Here is a 27,017-nt window from a genome sequence, read left to right on the forward strand (position 1 = left end):
GCTGTTCCTGGCCCGTAAAGAGATAGCCATAAAATGGATGGCAACAGAGCCCCCCTCAATCCCACACTGGATCCAATCTGTCAATACTGTAACCTCATATGAAAAAATCATATACCAAAACAGAGGCTGCCCGACTAAATTCCGAAAAGTATGGGGAGCTTGGCTAGACTCCCACTCTACTTTGATCACTGATTAAAATTTAAGTCTACCCTACGCTAACCCCTCCCCTCCCCCCCTGATCCCTAACACCCCTCCCCTTCCTTTCCCCCCCACTGATAAGCGCCTGAAACTTATAACTTTCCATCTTCAGGATCCGAAACAAAGAAGAACAGGACCCGAGTTTATTGTTGTTTTTTTTTTTATACGTTTAAAAAAGTTTATTGTTACAAATGCGTAATTAAATACCATAAGAAATGCAGTACCAGAATTCGGAACAAGGCAAACCAGGATTATATTCATACCACTATGTACCGAACAAATCTTCTATTACTCTGTATTTCACAAAATGTCTACCTATCAATAAATAAAACGAATTTAAAAAATCCTTTTGAGGACATATCGTCAGGATAGGTCACCAATAGATGATTGCCGGGGACCCGCCACTAGGAAACGGATTGCCTCGCTAAGCTGTCAGTGCAGCAGGGCCGAATGTCATCATCTTGGTCAGAGGTGGAAGTGTCATAGAGTGCTTCACTTCCATTAAAGTAAATGGAGGGCTGCCTCCTATTACACTTCCATGTCCAACTCCAATTTTAGATATTTCATACACCACTGATACACAGTATTCAGAGCTGTTATTTGGTGGACTCCACTTTTTTGGGCAGTATACATAATATTTGGTGGCTACTAAGGCTACTCTGATTAATCATGCACTTTTGTTCTCACGACTCCAATGCCATGCAATTTTTTTCATATTATATTTTTTGTATTTTGTCGATTGGGTTATATCTCTAGTAGATTCCTCACTATATAAGTATATAAATATGTTACACATTCTATAAAAATAGTTCTGCATAAACTATTACTGAAGATAACATACGGTAGATTGAGTAGGACAGCTGGGGCTATGACTGCCTGCAGCAATTCTAAGGATATTTAGAAATCATGTCCTTGGGCGCACTGCTCACAGTCCTCAAGAATTTTACATCTGTATGTCAGTCACATCAGAAATTGATAACTTAGCGGTAGCTTCAATAAAAGGTAGCTGAACTATAAATCACTACTGATCAAAAATGTTAGCCCTTTCTTTAGATAAAAGCCAAATCAGTTATAGATTACATTGAGGGAAAAAAAGAAGAGTTACATTACTGCCAGTGTAACATTTTCCTTTGATATGAAAGAGTAAAGCAGAACAAATAGACTACAAGTCTGCGATACAAGCACACACGATATTGATCTTATACTGCTCAGAAGGAATATTGCCCAAGGAATGTAAGGTCTTTGTACCTGTAACACATACAAGTGCATTGCTTTGGCTAAAGTGCTGAAATGCAGAGTGAAGGTTCTCCTTTCCCAGTACATAAAGACCTGTCACATCTCATCAATCTCAGAGTGCCACACAACAGTGCAGTCTTCACAGGATGTTCTGCAAACAGCCTCCTTTACCCTGAAGCTGGGGTTTTCACAGGATGTACTATTGGGGCGTTATGCATAGTGGTGCATTTTTAACCAATATGCTTTAAGATGTTAACTCTGTACTCGCTTTTCAGTAGTCTTTGACTCTTCCATAACAAAAGCAATTTTTATATATCACCTAATTGTGGGGGCAAAGACACTTCCAGACTCTTGGTGTTGTTTACACCCAAACACCCCTCCTGTCCTGTGACTAGAAGGGCAGCACCTCCCACCCCCTTCCCTGCACCCCCCTTCCCATATCCCAAATTCTCAGATCTCTGAAACTGTTCATTTTCTTGCTCAGTTATCTGCAAAGATTTCTCTGCAGGTGAAGAATGTAACTTCCTTGTCTGTTTAGTAACTTAGTTCTTCAGTACAACATCCAATGCAAAATAAGCAAATGCGGATCAAATAGATGAAAGTTTATACAGTGCAAAAGTATTATCTTTTCAATTAAAATTTGCTCCACTCAACACAGATGCCAACCACATAGGCATTGCATAAATAAACTGTTAAATCAAGATGCAATGATCACCGAACTTAATATACTAGACAAAAAGAGAATTGTGATCCTAACTAGAGATGAGCGAACGTGCTCGGCCACGCCCCTTTTTCGCCCGAATACCGCGATTTCCGAGTACTTCCGTACTCGGGCGAAAAAATTCGGGGGGCGCCGTGGCGGCACGGGGGGTAGCAGTGGGGAGTGGGGGGGGGAGAGGGCTCCCCCCTGTTCCCCGCTGCTACCCCCCGCACCGCCACGCCTCTCCCCGCCCCCCGGCGCCCCCCGAATCTTTTCACCCGAGTACTGAAGTACTCGAAAATGGCGGTACTCGGGTGCGTAAGTACTCGAAACGAGTACGTTCGCTCATCTCTAATCCTAACTAAACATTTGTTAGCAATGCTCTCCAAACCTGTCTTTGTGGAAGTAGTGTCCTGGAGGAATTGTTTTCCTTACTGCCAATTGGGTGAATTGGACATGTTGTGGAAGGATTATTTAAAGTGTTACATGAGAACATGGTCTCTTCTCGTACTATAACATAAAACTGACAATTCTGTGACCAAAGTACTCAAATCAAACTAGTTGAGGAAGTTTGCAGTCAACATTAATACATTGTAAAGTTAGAAACAAAATTAATAAGTGCCTAACTTTTAATACATAATTTAAAACCATATCATATCAAAATCAAGTTACCTAGTTTCACACTAATATACACGCTACCTAATCAGAACAGCCGCCCTGATAAGGACGACCTTGTTCATCAACCTTTCCTTGGTACACTATATTAGGAAGACAAATGAATTGTAACAAAAAAAAACATTTTCCTAAAGAGATGACAAACTTCCACAGTCCCAATGAGTTTCCCTCACGTCATAAGTGGGTTCATCAGAGAATTTTAGAGCTAATACCTAGGCTTAATACAAGAAAGAGACAAGCTAGACCAAAGAAAATAGAATGATAATTTTCTAGCATTGAATTCTAGGCTAATTGCAATGTATGAAAACATGCAACTATAGTTATGTGACAACACAATAAAGTCATCAGTAACAAAATTCTGGGGAGTGACTATTTGATAAGGTCACTACTCATGTAACTTACAACTTTATCAGATAAACGTTTTATGTGTCCGCTCTGGTCTGATGTCTCTGGAAAGGGTGCTGTGATTAGGTAAGATGTATATTGGGGTGACACTAGGTAACTTTCTTTTTAATAACTTTTAATACATCTGTTAAAAGCCATAGGTTTTAATTGATAAATAATGGTATTACTTCCCTGTGAGCAATTCCATGACCAGATATGAACTCTTTAGCAAGGATCACAGTTGTATAATTTAGAAGAATTTTCCATGTGATTCGGTATATAACATGACCAGTGTTGCAAAGATTAAGTATAATTTCCTTTCACAGTTCAGTATGTTTAGTTATGCAGATGACGACAACTGTATATGTGACAGGAATCAGGTTACCCACTTACATAAGGAATCCATAGGTTTCATGCTTCTAATATTATGAAGTGCATTTAATTAAAGGGGTTGTCCCGCGCCGAAACGGGGTTTTTTTTTTTTCAATAGGCCCCCCGTTCGTCGCGAGACAAACCCGATGCAGGGGTAAAAAAAAAAAAACGGATAGTACTTACCCGAATCCCCGCGCTGCGGTGACTTCTTACTTACCTTGCTAAGATGGCCGCCGGGATCTTCACCCACGGTGGACCGCAGGTCTTCTCCCATGGTGCACCGTCGGCTCTGTGCGTTCTATTGCCGATTCCAGCCTCCTGATTGGCTGGAATCGGCACACGTGACGGGGCGGAGCTACGAGGAGCAGCTCTCCGGCACGAGCGGCCCCATTCAGAAGGGAGAAGACCGGACTGCGCAAGCACGTCTAATCGGGAGATTAGACGCTGAAATTAGACGGCACCATGGAGACGAGGATGCTAGCAAAGGAGCAGGTAAGTGAATAACTTCTGTTTGGCTCATATTTAATGCACGATGTATATTACAAAGTGCATTAATATGGCCATACAGAAGTGTATACCCCCACTTGCTTTCGCGGGACAACCCTTTTAAGAAGCAGAATGCCGAGAATTTGCCACAGTTTGACACTATTCCTCTGTTAGAATGAATGGTCAGCATGAAAGGTCAGCTTTCACAATAATAGCATTCCAGTAAACAAAACTGCATCCTAGGCTTCATTCATGTTGGCAAGATATTATAAAGGATACTGTAGTTCAAAAATCCATTTGGCAGGGTGAGTGCAATGCCAACATTTGTCTATTAACATAAATTTAATTAAGGTACCTTTTCAGATAGCGTCTTGAAGGGTCTCAATAGAGGATGTGACTTTGCATTCTCGTCAAGCGATGCTCCATATTTCCAACCACTATGCAGCTAAGACAACACCAAGGGAAATAGAGAAGAAAAAAGTCAATACTAATGATGTGAAAAATCAACAATGTAAACAGTTCTGGTTATCTTGTCAGCTATAGAACTATGGGCTGTCAATTAAAAAACTGGTCATGAGCTATTTTGGGTTACAATAGGGCCTATTCCTGCATCGGAAAAGAATAGGTTACATTCTTAGCAAGTATTTGGACTCCAGGAAATTGAATGCAGTGACCTAAGTGGTGGCTGTGGGGTCATAACTCTTAGATTAGTGTTCCAGAGAAAATTTTGGTTGTGTAGCAATTGTGGTAAAATTGCAGTTTACTTTCCAATTGTTTCACCTCAATTGTTCCCAATGCAGAAAGAGTTTCTGAAGACTTGCAATGATCCTATAAATGTCATCCATTGTTGTGTAAGGTTAGTGCAACCACAAGTTACACTTTGCTTGATTTCACATTTTGCAATGGATAAGGCCGGTCTCACACGGGCGGAGTTGAATTGCGGATTCCTTGATTGCCGTCTGCGTGTATGATACACGGTAATATGTGGACATTGACTTTCGAAGTCTTGCTCACACTTGCGAGTAGGAATTGCAGTGCATATGCAATTTACATTGTGTACGGATGCATATTCGTACGCATGTTGCTAGGAAACCAGAAACAAGTGAAATAAAGAAAGCAGGAGTTTGTGGGCAGACAATGCAGGGCAGTCTGCTGGTTGCAACCTCCGCTTATTCTTCTGGGCCCTTCCACCACAAGAAGGCGGCCTCATGTCCACAGGCAAGCACAGTTTCCAAGTGTGAAATCCCGCAATGGTTTCCACCCATTCCAGCAGCCATGAGGTTTAAAAAGACATTTTTTACCTGTCCGGCTGCCCTGCGTGTCTTCTCCTCCGTCTCGGCTGTTTTTTTTTTCTGCACAGTGTATGCACTTGGCACACCGGCCGTCGTGCCGTGCGTATGTGCTGTGCTTTTTTGAATAATCTCCTGCTTTCCCGCAAATCTGTGGCATGGACGCAGTGTCAGCTGCGTCTGTACCACGGATCGGACGGCTTACATTGACTTCAATGAAAGACGCCCAAGGAGGAAACAGCAGAAAATGGAGCATGTTGCAGGTGTTTTCCCGCGGGTGCAATTTGCACGCTGCGAAAAAATGACATCCGCAGGTCTTTAATTACCTGTGGATGCCCAATGAATGTCTATTGGCATATTGAACTGCAGAACATCCATGCAGATTCCACACGGTGGAATCCTAGTGTTTTTTAAAGTGCTTTATACTACTTTCAAAATAAGTAGTATAAATCAGCCAAGCCCAGAGAGCAGTATCCCGTCGTGAAGACTCTTAGAACAGGTCTCACCACGACAGCATAAGGGAATGTCGCTTGGGTGATAGAAGGGTGTTTCTAGGGGGTTCGACAACTTTCTGATGTGGATGATACACTGTCTTACAAAGCATATCCATGTGGAAAACCGAACGCATACGGGACCACGCGCAATCACTCACAGGTTTTCCGCTGTGGATATCTGCATGTGGAATCTGACCTGCTCGTGTGAGCTGGGCCCAATAATGTATATGAATGTTTTCTACATTAATTAAAAATTTGCAGGCGAAAAAAAAGTTTAATATAGTGGAAAATATAAAAGTACAGTCCATAATAATCAAACAGGTCACAACTTTCATTTTCCAACCTGCCGTAGGACTCGTGGGCCGATATCGTACTTTCCACCATGTGAAAGCCCTGTGGATGCAAAGAGTTTTCATGTGAAAACAGCCTTGCTTTACTGCCGGGATGAAGGGATTCTCTCACCGGCAATAAATGGATTACCCCACAAGGATGAAGGGATTCCTCTGCCGGCAATGAAGGGATTTCCCCGCTGGCGATGAAGGGATCCCTTCGCCGGTGATGAAGGGATCACGGAGTTCGCCCATTGTTTTCAATGGGCGATATCGCAAATAGAACGTGCTGTGATTTTTTTTTTCATGCAACATTGCGTGTGTGAAAACATTGCAAATGGGAATGAAACAATTGAAAACCATTGGTTTCATAATTATGTGTTTTCACTCACTCTCGCATTGCACGATTTTATTGCCAGTGTGAAGGCACACTTAGGCAAAGACAGAACAAGAGAAACAAAGTGGCAAATAATTAATACATTTGTATTGTATAAGCTATAGTTTACTTTGCAATAGTTTGCTATTTCAGGGTCTGTTCTAAACAGACAGACAGTAATTGATGGCACTGTAAACAACACTGTAGATTACTAGATTTTCATCCAAGGTGATAGTAAATGCTGTGACAGAAGCCCAGATTTCTGTAGTCTATTCTTTGTCATGTCTCAGATACCAGTAGCATAGGGATTTATACATATTGTGTTGATTGGGGTAATGTCGTTTTTTTGTAGGAGAGCGTAGCTGACCAGGACTGTTAGGTTAACATAGTACAAGTCATTTCACTTTTATAGTTCTAGTTGGGTCTTCGTGTTGTCTAAGGAGTCTAAGTAGTACTTCTTATCATATAGTTATCAGATGTCCTTTGAAACAAACATTTTGTATTTCAGTGATTTTAGATAAGCATACACCCAAGCGGGAGACACATCTTGTACCTTGTCATAGGCCCATTTATCATGTGAGTGCTCAGCGTTCTTATTGACAATATATTCCAGCTTTTCAGGTAACGTCAGACTGTAAAACAAAAAAATAATCTCTCATGTTGGTCGGAAATGAAAAAGCTGCTTCAGCATGATTGCTATCTATTCCTGAACTCAAGATTAGCATAACATCATTTTATTTGATCATGTAATCCTACAAGAAATCCACGGACATAGCAAACCCTCCTCAGGAGGTACTGCACAGCGTACAGAGGAACATTATTATTCTAAATACCATACGAACAACAAGGACTATGTTGGTAATGTTTTACAGAGATGACTGTTGTGGTTCTTATAGTCATTTCTTATGGAGGAGGTAAATTAATAAGCAACTTGCATTAGTCTTTCCAGACAGTCAACTCTCATGAGTTGATCAGCATTAAATTCTATGGCACGTTTATTTATCTTTATGCCTGTGCTTCAAAATGACTTTGTACATATAAACTGCGTAAAAAACGTATCTGCCCCCATAATGTAAAGGATGAGTGCATGAACAGCAATTACATAAGAAGAGTCTTCCTTTTTTTTTCATGTCATGGACTGCTTTGGCAGCCTACTGACCCGTCTTCATAATTATGTATTTCAAAGGAGTGAGAAGTATAAGCCATATTTGAGATATCTGCAACTGTAAATAATGTGATATAAAATAATGTACATGTAGGTAGTTACAGCTAGGGCTGGGTTCACATGGGGCGGAATTGGGTGGGATTTCCTACATAAATTAAGGAAATACCATATTTTAAATATATATATATATATATATATATATTAGAGGTTAATAAATAAACATTTTTTTTACTCATTCAAGACCCCCTAAAACCTTTACGAGAGCATCTTCTGGGCTTATACATCTTATGTTAAGAACCTGGAGTAGACCATTACTGGGCTAAAAAATGCAGTCTTAAGTAAAATGGTATGTGTTGGCCAAACAGTGGCAATGCATTTACTGTGATAGCAAGCATGGATTGTTGGGTAAGGTTTTCCTTACTAGTGAAGCGATGTCCAATCAGACTAATCCTAAAATATAGGTGAGATTTATGAAATGAAAAAAGGCATAAAAAAACTGTCTTGCACAAAAATGTTGTAGCTTATTTTCCCCTACACTGCTCCACTTATTCAAAAAAGGGGGATGACTATTTGGGATGGAATGGGACATGGCCATCCTGAACTAACACATTTCTATATAATTGATGCCAGAAACCAACACAAATTATACCAAAAATCTATGCCAACTCCTAGCTGGTGTAGATTTGTGTGTATTGCAACTAGAAGACTCCAGCAGAAAAGGAATGTCATTTCCAAAATGCATCTATTGGACTATGCACTATATCTAATTCTGTACCATGCTCCTAATTTTAAATGAAATTGCATAAAGAAGGAATTTTTATGAAGACGTCTGGGTTGTGCTAGAGTCTTCTGTTTGCACTATATAGGATACCTGCGCTCTGCTCCGAGCACACCGGGGGCGCAGGCTTAGCAGGTCTGGTAAGCTGATCAAATACCTGAAATGCGAACATTTCTAGAGTTTTGTGTAAGTGCAAGGACTGCCTCAAACATACCTAATACATGGAGAAGCCTGTGCCTCTTCATATATTAGCTGGGCATCGGCAAACCTATGTTACCGAAATGAGAGACACGTTTACCTTTACCTGAAATGAGAGACACGTTTCAAACACTGCTCTATAGCAGTGTTTGAAACGTGTCTCTCATTTCAGGTAAAGGATTGAACACTTTTTTCCTTATGGAAATAGTTTTTATAGTTCTGTTCACATACTGTTTTTACCAGATACCATTGCATGGGATAACACAGCCTACTGTGCTATTCTGTATCTTTTCTTCACAGTATGCTGATGTATAATGGCTAGATGGCGTATAAATGGGCACTTTTTTGGCACACATCAGGCTAATGTGACACATGGGCATGTTTTGTGTATATGTCAGCGTACACAAGAACTGTCGTGACCTGAATATAGTGTTAGGCTCCTTTTACACAGAGCGATAAATCATTTGCACCAGCGAATAACTGATCGATGATAGAGTTCACTCATGCAGCCTGTTTATAAAGGCAGATAAATCGTTCGCAATTTCACTTACATATCGCTGTGAATATGAATACCTAAATGATCTCTGTTCACACGAATCATGTGAGAACGAGCAAAGAATTATTTTCATGCCTGCATAAAGTGAACGAGTAGTGAATTAATTATTTCATTGTTTAATCGTTGCCTGTGTTTACACTGAATGATCCAACAATTTTTTTAAGATAATCATTCCACATAAGGGCCCTTACTCCTGAATTCCCTGCTCTCTCTCTCCTTTCTTTCAGTGTAAGCCAGGCTGCACATGACCGGGTGCCCACAGCGGAATGCGACTCTATGCCTGGCCGGTATCTGCACGTACCTTTCGTATCTTCGGCTTTTCTGTACTGTAGATGGTCTGCACGGTGAAGCATCGAACATGCGCAGTACAGATTTTTTATTTATTTTTTAAATCCCTGCAATGTCAATTGCGGAAGGGACGTGTGTTGGACGGCTTCCATTGACTTCAATGAGAGCTGTCAATGTGGAGCCCATACAAAAATAGAACATGCTGCGTTTTTTCCTCCACGAACGGGAAATTACAATTGATTTGCACTCATGTGCAGGAAAAATCGTTATTCCATAGTATGTTTTGGGCAGTATTTGCTGTGGAATCCGGAGGCGAACACTCACTCCAGATTCCGCAATGCAAATATGCCTGAGTACAGCCGGCCTTAGAGAGAGCAGCAGAGAAGGGGAGGAGGTTGTACATGGCAGATCAGAGTGTACATGGCAGATCAGAGCAGGAAAAGCATCCATGCTATCAGGGAGAGCAGATCACACAGGCTATAGATAGGGAGGAATGTACACAAACACACATGGAAGTTTGCAGGGGAAGAATTATATAGGCCAGTGGTGGTGAACCGGAAGTAAGTGGTTGCAACATAATACACCAGTCAATCAACTGATTCACGCCCCCAGCTTCTGATTGGCTGGGGGGCAGAGGACTGCGGCAAGGCTGAGAGCGGTGGGCCGAGGTCAGGAGCGCCGAACGGCAAGGCCGAGAGCGGCGGCAGTGCTGGCACAGGTAGCGCAGAGCCTGTCCATCGGCTCCGGCATACAGGACAGCCGCGAGGCTGGGAGCGCCAGGACAGAGGACAGCACCGACCCAGGGAGCTGCAGTGGCAGAGGCTGAGGCACAGGAGCAGAGCGCACCACAACCGTGAGTGTGAGAGGGGAGGGGATGGGATCTCACTATTACTGCTGGGGCCGCTGAGGGATGTCACTATTACTACTGGGACCGCTGAGGGATGTCACTATTACCGCTGGGGCCGCCGTGGGATGTTACTATTACACGGGGGGCCGCCGAGGGATGTTACTATTACACGGGGGGCCGCCGAGGGATGTCACTATTACACGGGGGGGGGGGGGGGGGGCGCCGTGGGATGTCACTATTACACGGGGGGCGGCCGTGAGATGTCACTATTACACGGGGAGCCGGAGTGGGATGTCACTATTACACGGGAGACGGCCATGGGATGTCACTATTACAGGGGGGCCGCCGTGGAATGTCACTATTACTGCTGGGGACGCCGTGGGATGTCACTGTTACACGGAGGGCCGCCGTGGGATGTCACTATTACACGGAGGGTCGCCGTGGGATGTCACTATTACACGGGGGGCGGCCGTGAGATGTCACTATTACACGGGGAGCCGGAGTGGGATGTCACTATTACACGGGAGACGGCCATGGGATGTCACTATTACAGGGGGGCCGCCGTGGAATGTCACTATTACTGCTGGGGACGCCGTGGGATGTCACTGTTACACGGAGGGCCGCCGTGGGATGTCACTATTACACGGAGGGTCGCCGTGGGATGTCACTATTACACGGAGGGCCGCCGTGGGATGTCACTATTACACGGAGGGCCGCCGTGGGATGTCACTATTACACGGAGGGCCGCCGTGGGATGTCACTATTACATGGAGGGCCACCGTGGGATGTCACTATTACACGGAGGGCCGCCGTGGGATGTCACTATTACACGGAGGGCCACCGTGGGATGTCACTATTACACGGGGGGCCGCCGTGGGATGTCACTATTACACGGGGGGCCGCCGTGGGATGTCACTATTACACGGGGGCCACAGTGGGATGTCACTATTACTGCTGGGGACGCCGTGGGATGTCACTGTTACACGGAGGGCCGCCGTGGGATATCACTATTACACGGAGGGCCGCCGTGGGATGTCACTATTACACGGGGGCCACAGTGGGATGTCACTATTACTGCTGGGGACGCCGTGGGATGTCACTGTTACACGGAGGGCCGCCGTGGGATATCACTATTACACGGAGGGCCGCCGTGGGATGTCACTATTACACGGAGGGTCGCCGTGGGATGCCACTATTACACGGAGGGCCGCCGTGGGATGTCACTATTACACGGAGGGCCACTGTGGGATGTCACTATTACACGGGGGGCGGCCGTGAGATGTCACTATTATACGGGGAGCCGCAGTGGGATGTCACTATTACACGGGAGACCGCCATGGGATGTCACTATTACAGGGGGGCCGCCGTGGAATGTCACTATTACTGCTGGGGACGCCGTGGGATGTCACTGTTACATGGAGGGCCGCCGTGGGATGTCACTATTACACGGAGGGTCGCCGTGGGATGTCACTATTACACGGAGGGCCGCCGTGGGATGTCACTATTATACGGAGGGCCGCCGTGGGATGTCACTATTACACGGAGGGCCGCCGTGGGATGTCACTATTACACGGAGGGCCGCCGTGGAATGTCACTATTACTGCTGGGAACGCCGTGGGATGTCACTATTACACGGGGGGCCGCCGTGGGATGTCACTATTACACGGGGGCCACAGTGGGATGTCACTATTACTGCTGGGGACGCCGTGGGATGTCACTGTTACACGGAGGGCCGCCGTGGGATATCACTATTACACGGAGGGCCGCCGTGGGATGTCACTATTACACGGAGGGTCGCCGTGGGATGCCACTATTACACGGAGGGCCGCCGTGGGATGTCACTATTACACGGAGGGCCGCTGTGGGATGTCACTATTACATGGAGGGCCGCCGTGGGATGTCACTATTACACGGAGGGCCGCCGTGGGATGTCACTATAACACGGGGGGATGCCGTAGGATGTTACTGTCTATTTTGAAATAGCCGTGCCATCCCACAGCGGCCCCCAGAATAATAGTGACATCCCACAGTGGCCCCAGCGGTAATATCAGCACAAGAGAGAAGAGACCCTTCATATAAGCTGCAGAAAGAGAAATCAGTCCAGGAATGAAGCTGTGCTAATACACAAGGTCTAGTAAAAGGCAGCAGCATTCTGGACACAGAGATTGTATTGCACAAGAGAAAAGGCTGAAATTAGGAGCAGGTTGAAAATTGTATATTTGTATATATTTGTTTAAATATGAATGAATCAAAGAGATTAGCAGATTGAAACTTAGTGCAACTTTTTAACCCAAGGTAATCACTAGCATAAGTAAAAATCATATGTAAAATCATTTTTACCATGTCAAAAATGCTCATAGGCTTTAAGCTATATATTGGGTTCCTTGCTTCTAGAGAGTTGGGCGTCCACCCACTTGGTTATTACATCATTAGCCCATTAGTCCGGAGCAGAGCTCTTCAGGCATCTTCTCTTGCGAGTAAGGTATATTTAGAGCTAACAAACTTACTTAGCTGTATTGATGGGCTTTGGGTCAAAATTTCCTTCAGAATCCACGGACATCTGCTTCTCAGGTGTTGCTTTAATTCTCGTGTCAACATAATCAGGAGGTAGAGCACCAGCTATTGCACTGAGACATGGCATAGACATTCGGAAGAGCTCAGCCTCATACTTCTGCAGGAGAGATAGGAACTGGTTGGAAAGTCCCACAGAAAAACATGCAAAATCGTTAGTGACAGTAACACAGCCAGGTCACAGCAGCAACAGAAGATGTTTAGTGAAACAGCAAGACAACAAAGATAGCAGTTCAAGTCCAAATACATGCACCACTGAACTAAACATTATATAGTATTTCAGTTTTATCAACATTCAATATCTAAAAAAACGCATGTCAGAAAAAAATGGGTGTTCTTCATGCATTTACAGGCTAGGGACACTATTTTTTAGCTGTTCCAACAAATCTAAAATAAAAGATGAAGCAACTTTTATCACTATGTTCTGCTTCTTTCTCCTATGCAGACTAGGCATGTCCATAGTAAAAACAACATAACTAGAGATGAGCGAGCGCCAAAATGCTCGGGTGCTCGTTACTCGGGACGAAATTATTGCGATGCTCGAGGGTTCGTTTCGAGTAACGAACCCCATTGAAGTCAATGGGCGACCCGAGCATTTTTGTATATCGCCAATGCTCGCTAAGGTTTTCATTTGTGAAAATCTGGGCCATTCAAGAAAGTGATGGGAACGACACAGCAACGGATAGGGCAGGCGAGGGGCTACATGTTGGGCTGCATCTCAAGTTCCCAGGTCCCACTATTAAGCCACAATAGCGGCAAGAGAGGGCCCCCCCCCCCCTCCCAACAACTGTTACTTCTGAAAAGCCCTCATTAGCAATGCATACCTTAGCTAAGCACCACACTACCTCCAACAAAGCACAATCACTGCCTGCATGACACTCCACTGCCACTTCTCCTGGGTTACATGCTGCCCAACCTCTCCCCCCCCCCCCCCCGCATGACGCAGTGTCCACAGCGCACACCAAAGTGTCCCTGCGCAGCCTTCAGCTGCACTCATGCCACAAGCTGGCCTCATAGCCACACCACCCTCATGTCTATTTATAAGTGCGTCTGCCATGAGGAGGAACTGCAGGCACACACTGCAGAGGGTTGGCACGGCTAGGCAGCGACCCTCTTCAAAAGGGGCGGGGCGATAGCCCACAATGCTGTACAGAAGCAATGAGAAATATAATCCTGTGCCACCGCCATCAGGAGCTGCACACGTGGGCATAGCAATGGGGAACCTATGTGCCACACACTATTCATTCTGTCAAGGTGTCTGCATGCCCCAGTCAGACCGCGGTTTTTATAAATAGTCACAGGCAGGTACAACTCCGCAATGGGAATTCCGTGTGCACCCACAGCATGGGTGGCTCCCTGGAACCCACCGGCTGTACATAAATGTATCCCATTGCAGTGCCCTGGACAGCAGAGCTAATGTCAGATTAAATGCAGGTGGACTTCGGCCCACACTGCATGCCCCAACCTGACCGGGGTTTTTAATTCATAGACACAGGCAGGTACAACTCCCTATTGTGAAGTCCCTGTGGACCCACAGCATGGGTGGCTACCTGGAACCCACCGGCGGTACATAAATATATCCCATTGCAGTGCCCAGCACAGCTGAGGTAATGTCATGTTTAATGCAGGTGGGCTTCGGCCCACACTGCATGCCCCAGTCAGACTGGGGTTCTTTAGAAGTGGACACATGCAGTTATAACTCCGTGTGGACCGACAGCATGGGTGGCTCCCTGGAACCCACCGGCGATACATAAATATATCCCATTGCATTGCCCATCACAGCTGAGGTAATGTCATGTTAAATGCAGGTGGTCTTCGGCCCACACTGCATGCCCCAGTCAGACTGGGGTTCTTTAGAAGTAGACACATGCAGTTACAACTCCGTGTGGACCGACAGCATGGGTGGGTGCCAGGAACCCACCGGCGGTACATAAATATATCCCATTGCAGTGCCCAACACAGCTGATGTAACGTCAGCTTTAATGCAGGTGGGCAAAAAATTAATTGGATTACACTGTAGGCGAGGGCCCCAAAAAATTGGTGTACCAACAGTACTAATGTACGTCAGAAAAATTGCCCATGCCCAAGCAAGAGGGCAGGTGAAACCGATTATTCGCTTTGGTTAATGTGGCTTAATTTGTAACTAGGCCTGGAGGCAGCCCAGTTAAAATAAAAATTGGTTCAGGTGAAAGTTTCAACGCTTTAATGAGCATTGAAACGTATAAACATTGTTTACAAAAGTCATATGACTGAGCCTTGTGGGCCTAAGAAAAATTGCCCGTTCGGCGTGATTACGTGAGGAGGAGGAGCAGGAGGAGGAGGATGAATATTATACACAGATTGATGAAGCTAAAAGGTCCACGTTTTTGATGGTGATAGAGAACAATGCTTCCATCCGCGGGTGCAGCCTACGTATTGTTTAGGTATCGCTGCTGTCCGCTGGTGGAGAAGAGAAGTCTGGGGAAATCCAGGCTTTGTTCATCTTGATGAGTGTAAGCCTGTCAGCACTGTAGGTTGACAGGCGGGTACGCTTATACATGATGATTCCCCCAGCCGCACTAAACACCCTCTCTGACAAGACGCTAGCCGCAGGACAAGCAAGCACCTCCAGGGCATACAGCGCGAGTTCAGGCCACGTGTCCAGCTTCGACACCCAGTAGTTGTAGGGGGCAGAGGCGTCACGGAGGACGGTCGTGCGATCCGCTACGTACTCCCTCACCATCCTTTTACAGTGCTCCCGCCGACTCAGCCTTGACTGGGGAGTGGTGACACAGTCTTGCTGGGGAGCCAGAAAGCTGTCAAAGGCCTTAGAGAGTGTTCCCCTGCCTGTGCTGTACATGCTGCCTGATCTCTGCGCCTCCCCTGCTACCTGGCCCTCGGAACTGCGCCTTCGGCCACTAGCGCTGTCGGATGGGAATTTTACCATCAGTTTGTCCGCCAGGGTACTGTGGTATAGCATCACTCTCGAACCCCTTTCCTCTTCGGGTATGAGAGTGGAAAGGTTCTCCTTATACCGTGGGTCGAGCAGTGTGTACACCCAGTAATCCGTAGTGGCCAGAATGCGTGTAACGCGAGGGTCACGAGAAAGGCATCCTAACATGAAGTCAGCCATGTGTGCCAGGGTACCTGTACGCAACACATGGCTGTCCTCACTAGGAAGATCACTTTCAGGATCCTCCTCCTCCTCAGGCCATACACGCTGAAAGGATGACAGGCAAGCAGCATGGGTACCCTCAGCAGTGGGCCAAGCTGTCTCTTCCCCCTCCTCCTCATCCTCCTCATGCTCCTCCTCCTCCTCAACGCGCTGAGATATAGACAGGAGGGTGCTCTGACTATCCAGCGACATACTATCTTCCCCCGCCTCTGTTTCCCAGCGCAAAGCGTCTGCCTTTATGCATTGCAGGGAACTTCTCAAGAGGCATAGCAGAGGAATGGTGACGCTAATGATTGCAGCATCGCCGCTCACCATCTGGGTAGACTCCTCAAAGTTTCCAAGGACCTGGCAGATGTCTGCCAACCAGGCCCACTCTTCTGTAAAGAATTGAGGAGGCTGACTCCCACTGCGCCGCCCATGTTGGAGTTGGTATTCCACTATAGCTCTACGCTGCTCATAGAGCCTGGCCAACATGTGGAGCGTAGAGTTCCACCGTGTGGGCACGTCGCACAGCAGTCGGTGCACTGGCAGATGAAACCGATGTTGCAGGGTGCGCAGGGTGGCAGCGTCCGTGTGGGACTTGCGGAAATGTGCGCAGAGCCGGCGCACCTTTCCGAGCAGGTCTGACAAGCGTGGGTAGCTTTTCAGAAAGCGCTGAACCACCAAATTAAAGACGTGGGCCAGGCATGGCACATACGTGAGGCTGCCGAGCTGCAGAGCCGCCACCAGGTTACGGCCGTTGTCACACACGACCATGCCCGGTTGGAGGCTCAGCGGCGCAAGCCAGCGGTCGGTCTGCTCTGTCAGACCCTGCAGCGGTTCGTGGGCCGTGTGCCTCTTCTCTCCTAAGCTGAGTAGTTTCAGCACGGCCTGCTGGCGCTTTCCCACTGCTGTGCTGCCACGCTGCACGACACCGACTGCTGGCGACGTGCTGCTGCTGACACATCTTGATTGCAAGACAGAGGTTGCGTAGGAGGAGGAGAAGGAGGGTGGTTGAGTGGAGGAAGCATAAACCGCCGCAGAAACCACCACCGAGCTGGGGCCCGCAATTCTGGGGGTGGGTAGGACGTGAGTGGTCCCAGGCTCTGACTCTGTCCCAGCCTCCACTAAATTCACCCAATGTGCCGTCAGGGAGATATAGTGGCCCTGCCCGCCTGTGCTTGTCCACGTGTCCGTTGTTAAGTGTACCTTGGCAGTAACCGCGTTGGTGAGGGCGCGTACAATGTTGCGGGAGACGTGGTCTTGCAGGGCTGGGATGGCACATCGGGAAAAGTAGTGGCGACTGGGAACTAAGTAGCGCGGGGCCGCCGCCGCCATCATACCTTTGAAAGCCTCCGTTTCCACAACCCTATACGGCAGCATCTCCAGGCTGATTAATTTGGCTATGTGCACGTTTAACGCTTGAGCGTGCGGGTGCGTGGCGGCGTACTTGCGCTTGCGCTCCAACACTTGCGCTAGCGACAGCTGGACGGTGCGCTGAGAGACATTGATGGATGGGGCCGAGCACAGCGGAGGTGAGGGTGTGGGTGCAGGCCAGGAGACGGTAGTGCCTGTGTCCTGAGAGGAAAAAGGATGTGAAAAGAACTGGTATGGAGGCGCAACACTCTAAGCTACTAGAAGATGTAGATCAAAGTCCAATGTGTGATGGTGAAAGCACTTCTTTTTTATTATTTTTTCAGAAATTAAAAACCAGCAATGGAATACGCGTTTCGGGGAAGAACCCCTTCGTCAGTTCGGCTGGATAGGACAACAGGATGCCTAGGGGTGACACGATTCCAAAGATATATAGGATGTGTCGGAGGTCCTGTGTGCAGGAGGACAGGGGAGAAAAAAGTGTCCTGAGAGGGGGGTTGGATCTCAGTGGCAGGTTGGGGCACAGGGGGAGAGGCAGCGGTGCAAACCGGAGGCGGTGAACGGCCTTCGTCCCACCTTGTGGGGTGCTTGGCCATCATATGTCTGCGTATGCTGGTGGTGGTGAGGCTGGTGGTGGTGGTGGCTCCCCGGCTGATCTTGGTGCGACACAGGTTGCACACCACTGTTCGTCGGTCGTCTGCACTCTCAGTGAAAAACTGCCAGACCTTTGAGCACCTCGGCCTCTGCAGGGTGGCATGGCGCGAGGGGGCGCTTTGGGAAACAGTTGGTAGATTATTCGGTCTGGCCCTGCCTCTACCCCTGGCCACCACACTGCCTCTTCCAACCTGCCCTGCTGATGCCCTTGCCTCCCCCTCTGAAGACCTGTCCTCAGTAGGCGTAGCAAACCAGGTGGGGTCAGTCACCTCATCGTCCAGCTGCTCTTCCTCCGAATCCTCTGTGCGCTCCTCCCTCGGACTTACTGCCCTTACTACTACCTCACTGATAGACAACTGTGTCTCACCGTCATCGTCCTCCTTACCCACTGAAAGCTCTTGAGACAGTTGCTGGAAGTCCCCAGCCTCATCCCCCGGACCCCGGGAACTTTCCAAAGGTTGGGCATTGGTCACGACAAACTCCTCCGGTGGGAGAGGAACCATTGCTGGCCATTCTGGGCAGGGGCCCGGGAACAGTTCCTGGGAGTCTGCCTGCTCCTCAGAATGTGTCATTGTAATGGAGTGAGGAGGCTGGGAGGAAGGAGGAGCAGCAGCCAGAGGATTCAGAGTTGCAGCAGTGGACGGCGCAGAACTCTGGGTGGTCGATAGATTGCTGGATGCACTTTCTGCCATCCACGACAGGACCTGCTCACACTGCTCATTTTCTAATAAAGGTCTACCGCGTGGACCCATTAATTGTGAGATGAATGTGGGGACGCCAGAAACGTGCCTCTCTCCTAATCCCACAGCAGTCGGCTGCGATACACCTGGATCAGGAGCTCGGCCTGTGCCCACACCCTGACTTGGGCCTCCGCGTCCTCGCCCGCATCCACGTCCTCTAGGCCTACCCCTACCCCTCAGCATGCTGTATTACCAGTAGTGCAGAAACAGAACGCTGTAATTAAATGTGCCGCTTATTGGCCTGTGGTTGGAGGCTGACTTCGCTTACGGAACGCACAGCAGAGGCAGGAAAGACTTTTGCGCAAGCCTGCTGTAACACTTAGCTGGCTGCGTATGAATTAGGACAACTACCCCCAGCAGAGACCCAGTACACTTGTGGACAGGAATACAGCGGTGATGTAAGAGGCAACACAGAGGCAGAAAAGAATTTTGCGCAAGCCTGCTGTAACACTTAGCTGGCTGCGTATGAATTAGGACAACTACCCCCAGCAGAGACCCAGTACACTTGTGGACAGGAATACAGCGGTGATGTAAGAGGCAACGCAGAGGCAGAAAAGAATTTTGCGCAAGCCTGCTGTAACACTTAGCTGGCTGCGTATGAATTAGGACAACTACCCCCAGCAGAGACCCAGTACACTGAGGACGGTCACAGGCAGCCGAAATAGATTTTTTTTCCCAAATGTTTTTGGAAAGGCCCACTGCCCATATACACTAAATATGTCTTCTGTCCCTGCCTCACCACTACTGGCCCTGGACAATGTAAAATTACTGCAGGACGCAATGCTCTGCACGGCCGATATACCAAAAAAAAAAAAAAGTGCAACACTGCAAAAAGCAGCCTCCACACTACTGCACACGGTTAGATGTGGCCCTAAGAAGGACCGTTGGGGTTCTTGAAGCCTAAAATAACTCCTAACGCTCTCCCTATAGCAGCTCCGGCACCAGCAGCACTGTCCCTGATCTCTGTCAGAATGCATCTGTGGCGAGCCGCGGGAGGGGCCGATTTATATACTCGGGTGACACCTGATCTCGCCAGCCACTCACTGCAGGGGGGTGGTATAGGGCTTGAACGTCGCAGGGGGAAGTTGTAATGCCTTCCCTGTCTTTCTATTGGCCAGAAAAGCGCGCTAACGTCTCAGAGATGAAAGTGAAAGTAACTCGAACATCGCGTGGTACTCGTCTCGAGTAATGAGCATCTCGAACACGCTAATACTCGAACGAATATCAAGCTCGGACGAGTACGTTCGCTCATCTCTAAACATAGCCTCTGTGTAGTCTGATTCTGCAGTCATACTTCATGTTATATGTCCTCTACTTCTGACGGAAATGCAAAAATATACATTAGTACAAGTTAGGGGATAAATGGAAAAAAGCACGAGATTGCAGGATTAACTACGCAGAATTTGTTTCCATTAAAATGCATAGGAGCCGCAGGAACAAAACAATAGGACATTTTTAATTAAGAGCTTTTGAAGAATTACTTCATTTTTAGATATTTTGGAACAGCAAAGAAATTGTTTGTGAAGATGAACATAGACTTTAAGCTACCGACTTTCCTAAATCCTAATATAGTTTACATTTATTCAAAAGAATTTGAAAAACAAGGTGAAATATGCAAAATATTGTAAATTTATTTGCCGTGCAAAAATCTCTGGCATGTTAGAAAAAACAAACAAAAATAGCTAACTTGTTACAAACAATAAGATGAAGGTTTTGCCCATCATTTTATTTATTTATTCGCAAAAAATAATTTTTGTTATGTCTGTGGTCTTCAGCCTTTGACAATCCAGTTTAAATGGCTACAAAGGTAGAGGTTTTATGTAAACTCTATCTTAGATATAAGTTTTACCATTTAGAAGAAAAAAAGATGAAATATCTTGTTGCTCAAATAAGAATAACCCTAAAAGGGTTGCTTCATGAAGAACTGCTCTACAGACAGCAATCCGGGTGCTTTACTTCTGTAACCCCAAAACATCAGCTCTTATTGTCAGGGGAAGCTCCTACTAGCCTAAGTTTCCCTGGCAGTGGCTGCTCCAGAACAAATGTAGTATTACATGCCAACCATTCTACTGACAGACCAGCCATGTAATATCAGGAAAGGCCAGGTGCCCAAAAGTGGGTGCCAATCTGGTTCAAAATGCTGGGCCTGAACACGGAACCTTTCTCTGATGCTCCTATGCCTTAATTGTGTATATGGATATCATAGAATGATAGAGCTGGAAGGGTCCTCCAGGGTCATCAAGTCCACCCCCCTGCTCAGTGCAGGATTCACTAAATCATCCCAGACAGATGTCTGTCCATCGTCCATTGAAGGAGAGCTCACCACCTCCCGTGGCAACCTGTTCCACTCATTGATCACCCTCATAAGCCTTTAATACAATCAGAATAAAATGACAGCTTCTTTATGTCCAGTTAATTTGTTAGTCTTCAATTTTCGCATGGCGGTATAGCAATATTAATGCAAAAAGCTGCTTTGAGTCACACATCTCCATGCTCCTGGGCAGGCACAAAACAAACCAAGAAATCATGCCACCATTACAGTCCAATTACACCCATTTCCATGTGTTTCTCGGAGGGCAGCCTCAATCTTATTTCAGAGGCTGTAAAAATTCCGACCGCAATTTCCTTAATCTTCTGCCTGAAGGCAGTCTCCGATTTTCTGTATACAACCAAACCTTGTTCAATGATGCCATTGCTTGGCTCAACAGAGCAAACTGTTTTTGCTTCTTAAAAAAATAACTGAACAGAGAGAATAATGATTTCATTATCTCCTGTCAGCGATCCATGCCAGAGAATTCCTGGGAGGCCAGAACAGCTCAAGTAAATATGTCTCTGAGCAGGATCTCAGCAATAAAACAGAGCATTATGAAAGGGAATTAAATATTAACAGTTTCTTTTACGTGGAGCACACCAAAGTCATTGTGAGCACGCCAGGCAAGGATGCACGCTGCATTTTATTCTAATCCACCATCAGAATGTCTGTCACTTTGTCAATCCACCACGCCATCCTCCTTACCACCTGTCACGTCTTGTCTTGTACTCCCCATATGGATGAATCATCCTCGTTAGAACTTTCAGAAAATTACAGATTTCATGCTCATTTTAAATCTTTGCCGTTTCATTATGGGCATCGTTTCTCGAAGAATGTGGTAAAAGTTTATCAGTTTGCAGAAGGCAATTCAAGAAAGAACAGCTTGCAACGCACAAAATATTATGTTAATGAAATGGTCTCAAATGGAATTTTGTACCATGGCTATAAGCCTTCCAATTTTTGATTCTGTTTACATGCTATTTTCTTCAGCGCGGCTTCCAGGATAGAGACGCTTCTCCATAGCTGCGTGTGTTTTATTATCCTCACCAGCAATTTAAGCCTTAATGCCTCAAATATTAAAGAGTAATCTTTTTTTATTCTGTTTGGCTTCAGTGAATTTAATGAAAATCGTTGGCTAAAATTTTAATACAGAAAAATAGCTAGATCCCGAGATTGTCTAACAGCCAAATGTGACACAGTCAGATACAAATGCACTGCAGGAAACACGCGGTATATCAGACAGTGGAAATACCTTATGGGAAAGGGAGTCAAAAATCCCCCAGAACAGCTTCTCTGTCAAGTGCAATTCTTCCTCCGACGCCAAACCGTAACTTCCCCATCCAGAAGGGAGGCAGTAGTATTTCCAGCTCTGCTCATAATGGTTTGTCAAGAGCTGCAAAAGTAAAACAGAAGATACAAGATACTGTGATACTTTACTTCTCCAATATCTACAGTTTACTGACTGTACAGATGAGCACATTATTTTTCTTGTTAGCGTTACGTTGTTTCTAAAAGAGAACCTGTCAGATCACCAGATTGTCTATTTTAGTTGATACTTGTACTACCCATGAAATGACAATTCTGTGGAGCATAGTTATTAGAACTGTATACTGTATAATCCCTCTGTTATTCCTTAATTTTCAGTTTTTCCTCCCCACTTTCAAAAAATCGTAACTTTTTTATTTATCAATCAACATCGCTGTCTGAGGGCTTGTTTTCTGTAGAATGAGTTGTATTTTTCAATTTTACTACGTAATGTACCATATAATTTACTGAAAACTAACAAAATTTCTAAATGGAGTGAAATAGAAAAAAAAATGCAATTTTACCATGTTTGGGGAGGTCTAGTGACATAATAACTTTATTCTGTGGATCAGTACGATTATGAACATACCAAATTTATCGTTTTTTCACTGTACTACTTAAAATATATATATCTTCTGACAAAAATAAAATTATTTTCCAACTTCTGACCGCCATAACTTTTTTTTTACATCGCAATAGTGTTTGGGCTCAGTTTTGCAGGACATCCTGTAGTTTCCATTTGCAACTTTTTATTTGATTTTTTTCTTGGAGATGGGGTGACTAAAAAAGTGCAATCTGGATTTGTGTAATCTTGTCTCTGATAACATTCACTGTGCAGGACAAATAATGTGTTACATGGATACATTGGAGTGTTACGGATGCAGCGATAACAAGCATGTTTTTGTTTTTTATGTTTTGATTATGCATTAAAAATATGGGGACTTTTTTATGTTTTCTAATAAGTAAAGTTTTTTTAAACATATTTTTACATTCTCTTTTGGTCCCGACGGGGGGCTTGAACTTGCGATTGTTTAATCATTCATGCAGTATGATATAATACCATAGTATTACATCATACTGCGATCTAACAGACATTCTACCAAGCTATGCTAGAGGCATAGCTTGCTAGGCAATCAGCCATGGCAGTGCTGAGGGCCTTGAGAAGGCCCTGGTTCACATGGCAACCTGAATGGTGCCTTGCGATCACATTGTGGGTGGGTTGAGTGTCAGGGGGGAGGTGTTAGGAGCCCAGAACTTTGATTGGGTAAATCAAATGTGTCTGTCAAAACTGACAGCAGCATGTAAGGTTTTAACAGCTGTGATCAGGGTTCACACTGAACGTGGCTGTTGCTGGCGTGCGTCAGCTGTAAGAAACAGCCGGAACCCAAACAGTCTGGAGCGGGATCGGCTTCTGAATATCATAAATCGTACATCCTGTGTCGTTAAGGCATTACCATTGCCCTTGTCAAAGGTAAGTCCAGGGTTGCCACCCCTTTTTTTTTTATACTTTGCTCTGGTCAATGCATCTAAAAATCCCAGACAGATGACATTCCTTACAGACACATTTGAAAGCCATAAAGAGTTATAAAGATTGTGATACATGTCCCCAGCTTAGATACCAATATGACAACATTCACAGCATTTACTGTGAACTATTAAATGATGATAACTACAACTACAATAACTATTTAGACTCCTCCAGCTTAAAAAAAATCACAAACACATAAATTTTCTTTTTTGCAGATAGTGAAAAAAAAGTCTCCTATTTTTAGGGACTGTCCAGAAATTTCTGGACGGTTGGGCATGTCCAAGCTCAACACTGATTGGACTGTGGCAGACAGTATAGAAACACAACTCCAAGGGGTAGCACCAAATTTCCAGGAGGAAAAATAATGTCACAAAGCAAGAAGATGATGCTCCAGAATAGTTATTTTAAAGGGAATGCAAGTATTTACTAAGTCAAACACGTCATGAATAGAACCATTCTTCAGCCATTTTCAGTTCTGCGTCGCCTATTGAAATGAATGGGTAGCGTTAGCAGTGCTGCTGAAAACGTGGCACAACTTGGTGCTGCGTTTTGAAGAGCGCTAAATACAGCGCTAGCTGCACGACCACAGTTATACTCACCAACGCTGGCGCTGCCCGTGGCTCTGGGCACTTGTCAGAGGATCTTCTGCTAGTGACTGGGTTTGAAGACCCACCTCCAGCAAGAAACTGCTCTGATTGGCTAATCCAGCCAGCGCTGGATGCACCAATCACAACCGTTCAATGAATGAATGGCTTGCGGCTCAGCCAATCAGAACAATCTCTTGCTGAGGCATGTTGTTGAAACCCTGTTACCAGCAAGAGATGCTCTGAAGGCAGAGACAAGTGCCTGGAAGCCTGCGGGGACAGCGGCTGCTAAGTGAGTATTTAAATTTTTTTTTCCAGCTTCCTTGGCTGCGTTATCAGCTGTGCAGAAAACGCTGCCAAAATGCTGGCATAACGCATGCCAGCGCTGCTGAAATCGCAGTAAAGGCAGATTTGAAAAAGGCTGCGTTTACTGCAAACGCCTGTGTTAGGGAGGCCTAAGGAGAATATTTAAAGGGGTTATCTCATAAAAAATATTGTTTATGGTTAAACACAGCCCATAATTATAAATATTTTTGTATTTATGCTTATTAAAAAATGTTTCTATTTCCAGATATTACAGGACTAGAATAGCGCCACCTGCTGTTTCCATTCTGTGTGACACCTCAGTAAATGTTCCAAGGTGGTTACAGATGTTCATTCTTGCTTTTCTTTCTGCTCCACCAGGTATGTGGAGGGATTTCTGGTGCAGTGAGCGGCTGCATCTGAAGTTGCTGCATCTTCTCTGGTGTCAGAAGAGATGCTGAACAAGTGATAAGAGAGTCAGACAGTATTACTACAGAGAAGCAGGACTAAGTAGAGTGAACATATAATGGAAGAGTTGGAAAGGACCTCCAGGGTCATCGAATCCAACCCCCTGCTCAGTGCAGAATTCACTAAATCATCCCAGACAGATGTCTGTCCAGCCACTATTTGAACACTTCCATTGAAGGAGAACTCATCACTTCCCGTGGTAATCTGTTCCACTCATTCATCACCCTCACCTTGGAACAGTTACTGAGGTAGAACGGACACAGGAAGGCTGTTCAACTGAAACAGCAGGTGGCGCTATTCTAACATTATTCCTAGAATATCTGTGAATAGAAGCATTTTTTTAAAGTATTTATAATTATGGGCTGCATCTAATTAGAACTAATATTTTTCAGGAACAACCCCTTTAAATTCTGTATAATCTACACCACTGAATAACAAATGAATAATTACTAGAATAAGGGATACATTAGAAGAATTGTTTGACTACTTCACCTCTCTCATCTACTTGTGTCATTGGCATTTTACTGTCTAACAACAGATGCAGCTAAGAGAGAACAGAATTACTGTCGGCTAAGACAAAGTAATTTCCCTTTGACCTGATTGCTGTAAAGCACTTGGTAGTTTCCTGGAAATCCTTGTTTCAAAAGAAGCAGTTATGTTATCAAGAAGAATCATAAACAGATATGTCCTTGCTTAAGTTATCTCTAGGGCCGACACATCCTGAGATGTATGTCGCAAGATGTTACACATGTAAATAAAAAAAAAACAACTAAACATCGATCAATGCCATTCATTGGCCATGCACGGCACACAGACTCCCATGATATAAAAAGTATTCTTTTAACGTATATCTTTTTTTATTGAATGGCTGTAACAGATGCTTGTGGCAGATTTCATATATGGTCCCTCTGATTTGTAAAGTGCTACAGCATATGTTGGCGCTATATAAAGATTTATTAGTATTATTATCATCATTATTAGATACCATTAGAGATGAGCGAACACCAAAATGTTCGGGTGTTCGTTATTCGAAACGAACTTCCCGCGATGTTCGAGGGTTCGTTTCGAATAACGAACCCCATTGAAGTCAATGGGCGACCAGAGCATTTTTGTATTTCGCCGATGCTCGCTAAGGTTTTCATGTGTGAAAATCTGGGCAATTCAAGAAAGTGATGGGAATGACACAGAAACGGATAGGGCAGGCGAGGGGCTACATGTTGGTCTGCATCTCAAGTTCACATGTCCCACTATTAAGCCACAATACCGGCAAGAGTGGGCCCCCCCCCTCCCAACAACTTTTACTTCTGAAAAGCCCTCATTAGCATGGCATACCTTTGCTAAGCACCACACTAGCTACAACAAAGCACAATCACTGCCTGGATGACACTCCGCTGCCACTTCTCCTGGGTTACATGCTGACCAACCGCCCCCCCTCCCCCCCACAGCGCACACCAAAGTGTCCCTGCGCAGCCTTCAGCTGCCCTCATGCCACACCACCCTCATGTCTATTTAGAAGTGCGTCTGCCATGAGGAGGAACCGCAGGCACACACTGCAGAGGGTTGGCACGGCTAGGCAGCGACCCTCTTTAAAAGGGGCGGGGCGATAGCCCACAATGCTGTACAGAAGCAATGAGAAATATAATCCTGTGCCACCGCCATCAGGAGCTGCACACGT

General features: G+C 45.6%; 1 protein-coding gene across 1 annotated transcript in view; it reads right to left on the reverse strand.

Annotated features, from left to right (window-relative positions):
* The window catches only part of RYR3 (ryanodine receptor 3), a 680,585-nt gene that overhangs the window by 326,564 nt on the left and 327,004 nt on the right, over positions 1 to 27,017 (reverse strand). The window contains exons 50-53 of the mRNA XM_066572425.1: positions 22,407 to 22,547; positions 12,879 to 13,042; positions 7,093 to 7,171; positions 4,407 to 4,496 (exon numbers count right to left, since the gene is read on the reverse strand). Of these exons, the coding sequence (XP_066428522.1) occupies positions 4,407 to 4,496; positions 7,093 to 7,171; positions 12,879 to 13,042; positions 22,407 to 22,547 (474 nt within the window). The remainder of the gene's footprint in view (positions 1 to 4,406; positions 4,497 to 7,092; positions 7,172 to 12,878; positions 13,043 to 22,406; positions 22,548 to 27,017) is intronic.

The sequence above is a fragment of the Eleutherodactylus coqui genome, chromosome 6 (assembly GCF_035609145.1).
Source record: "Eleutherodactylus coqui strain aEleCoq1 chromosome 6, aEleCoq1.hap1, whole genome shotgun sequence".
NCBI lineage: Eukaryota > Metazoa > Chordata > Amphibia > Anura > Eleutherodactylidae > Eleutherodactylus > Eleutherodactylus coqui.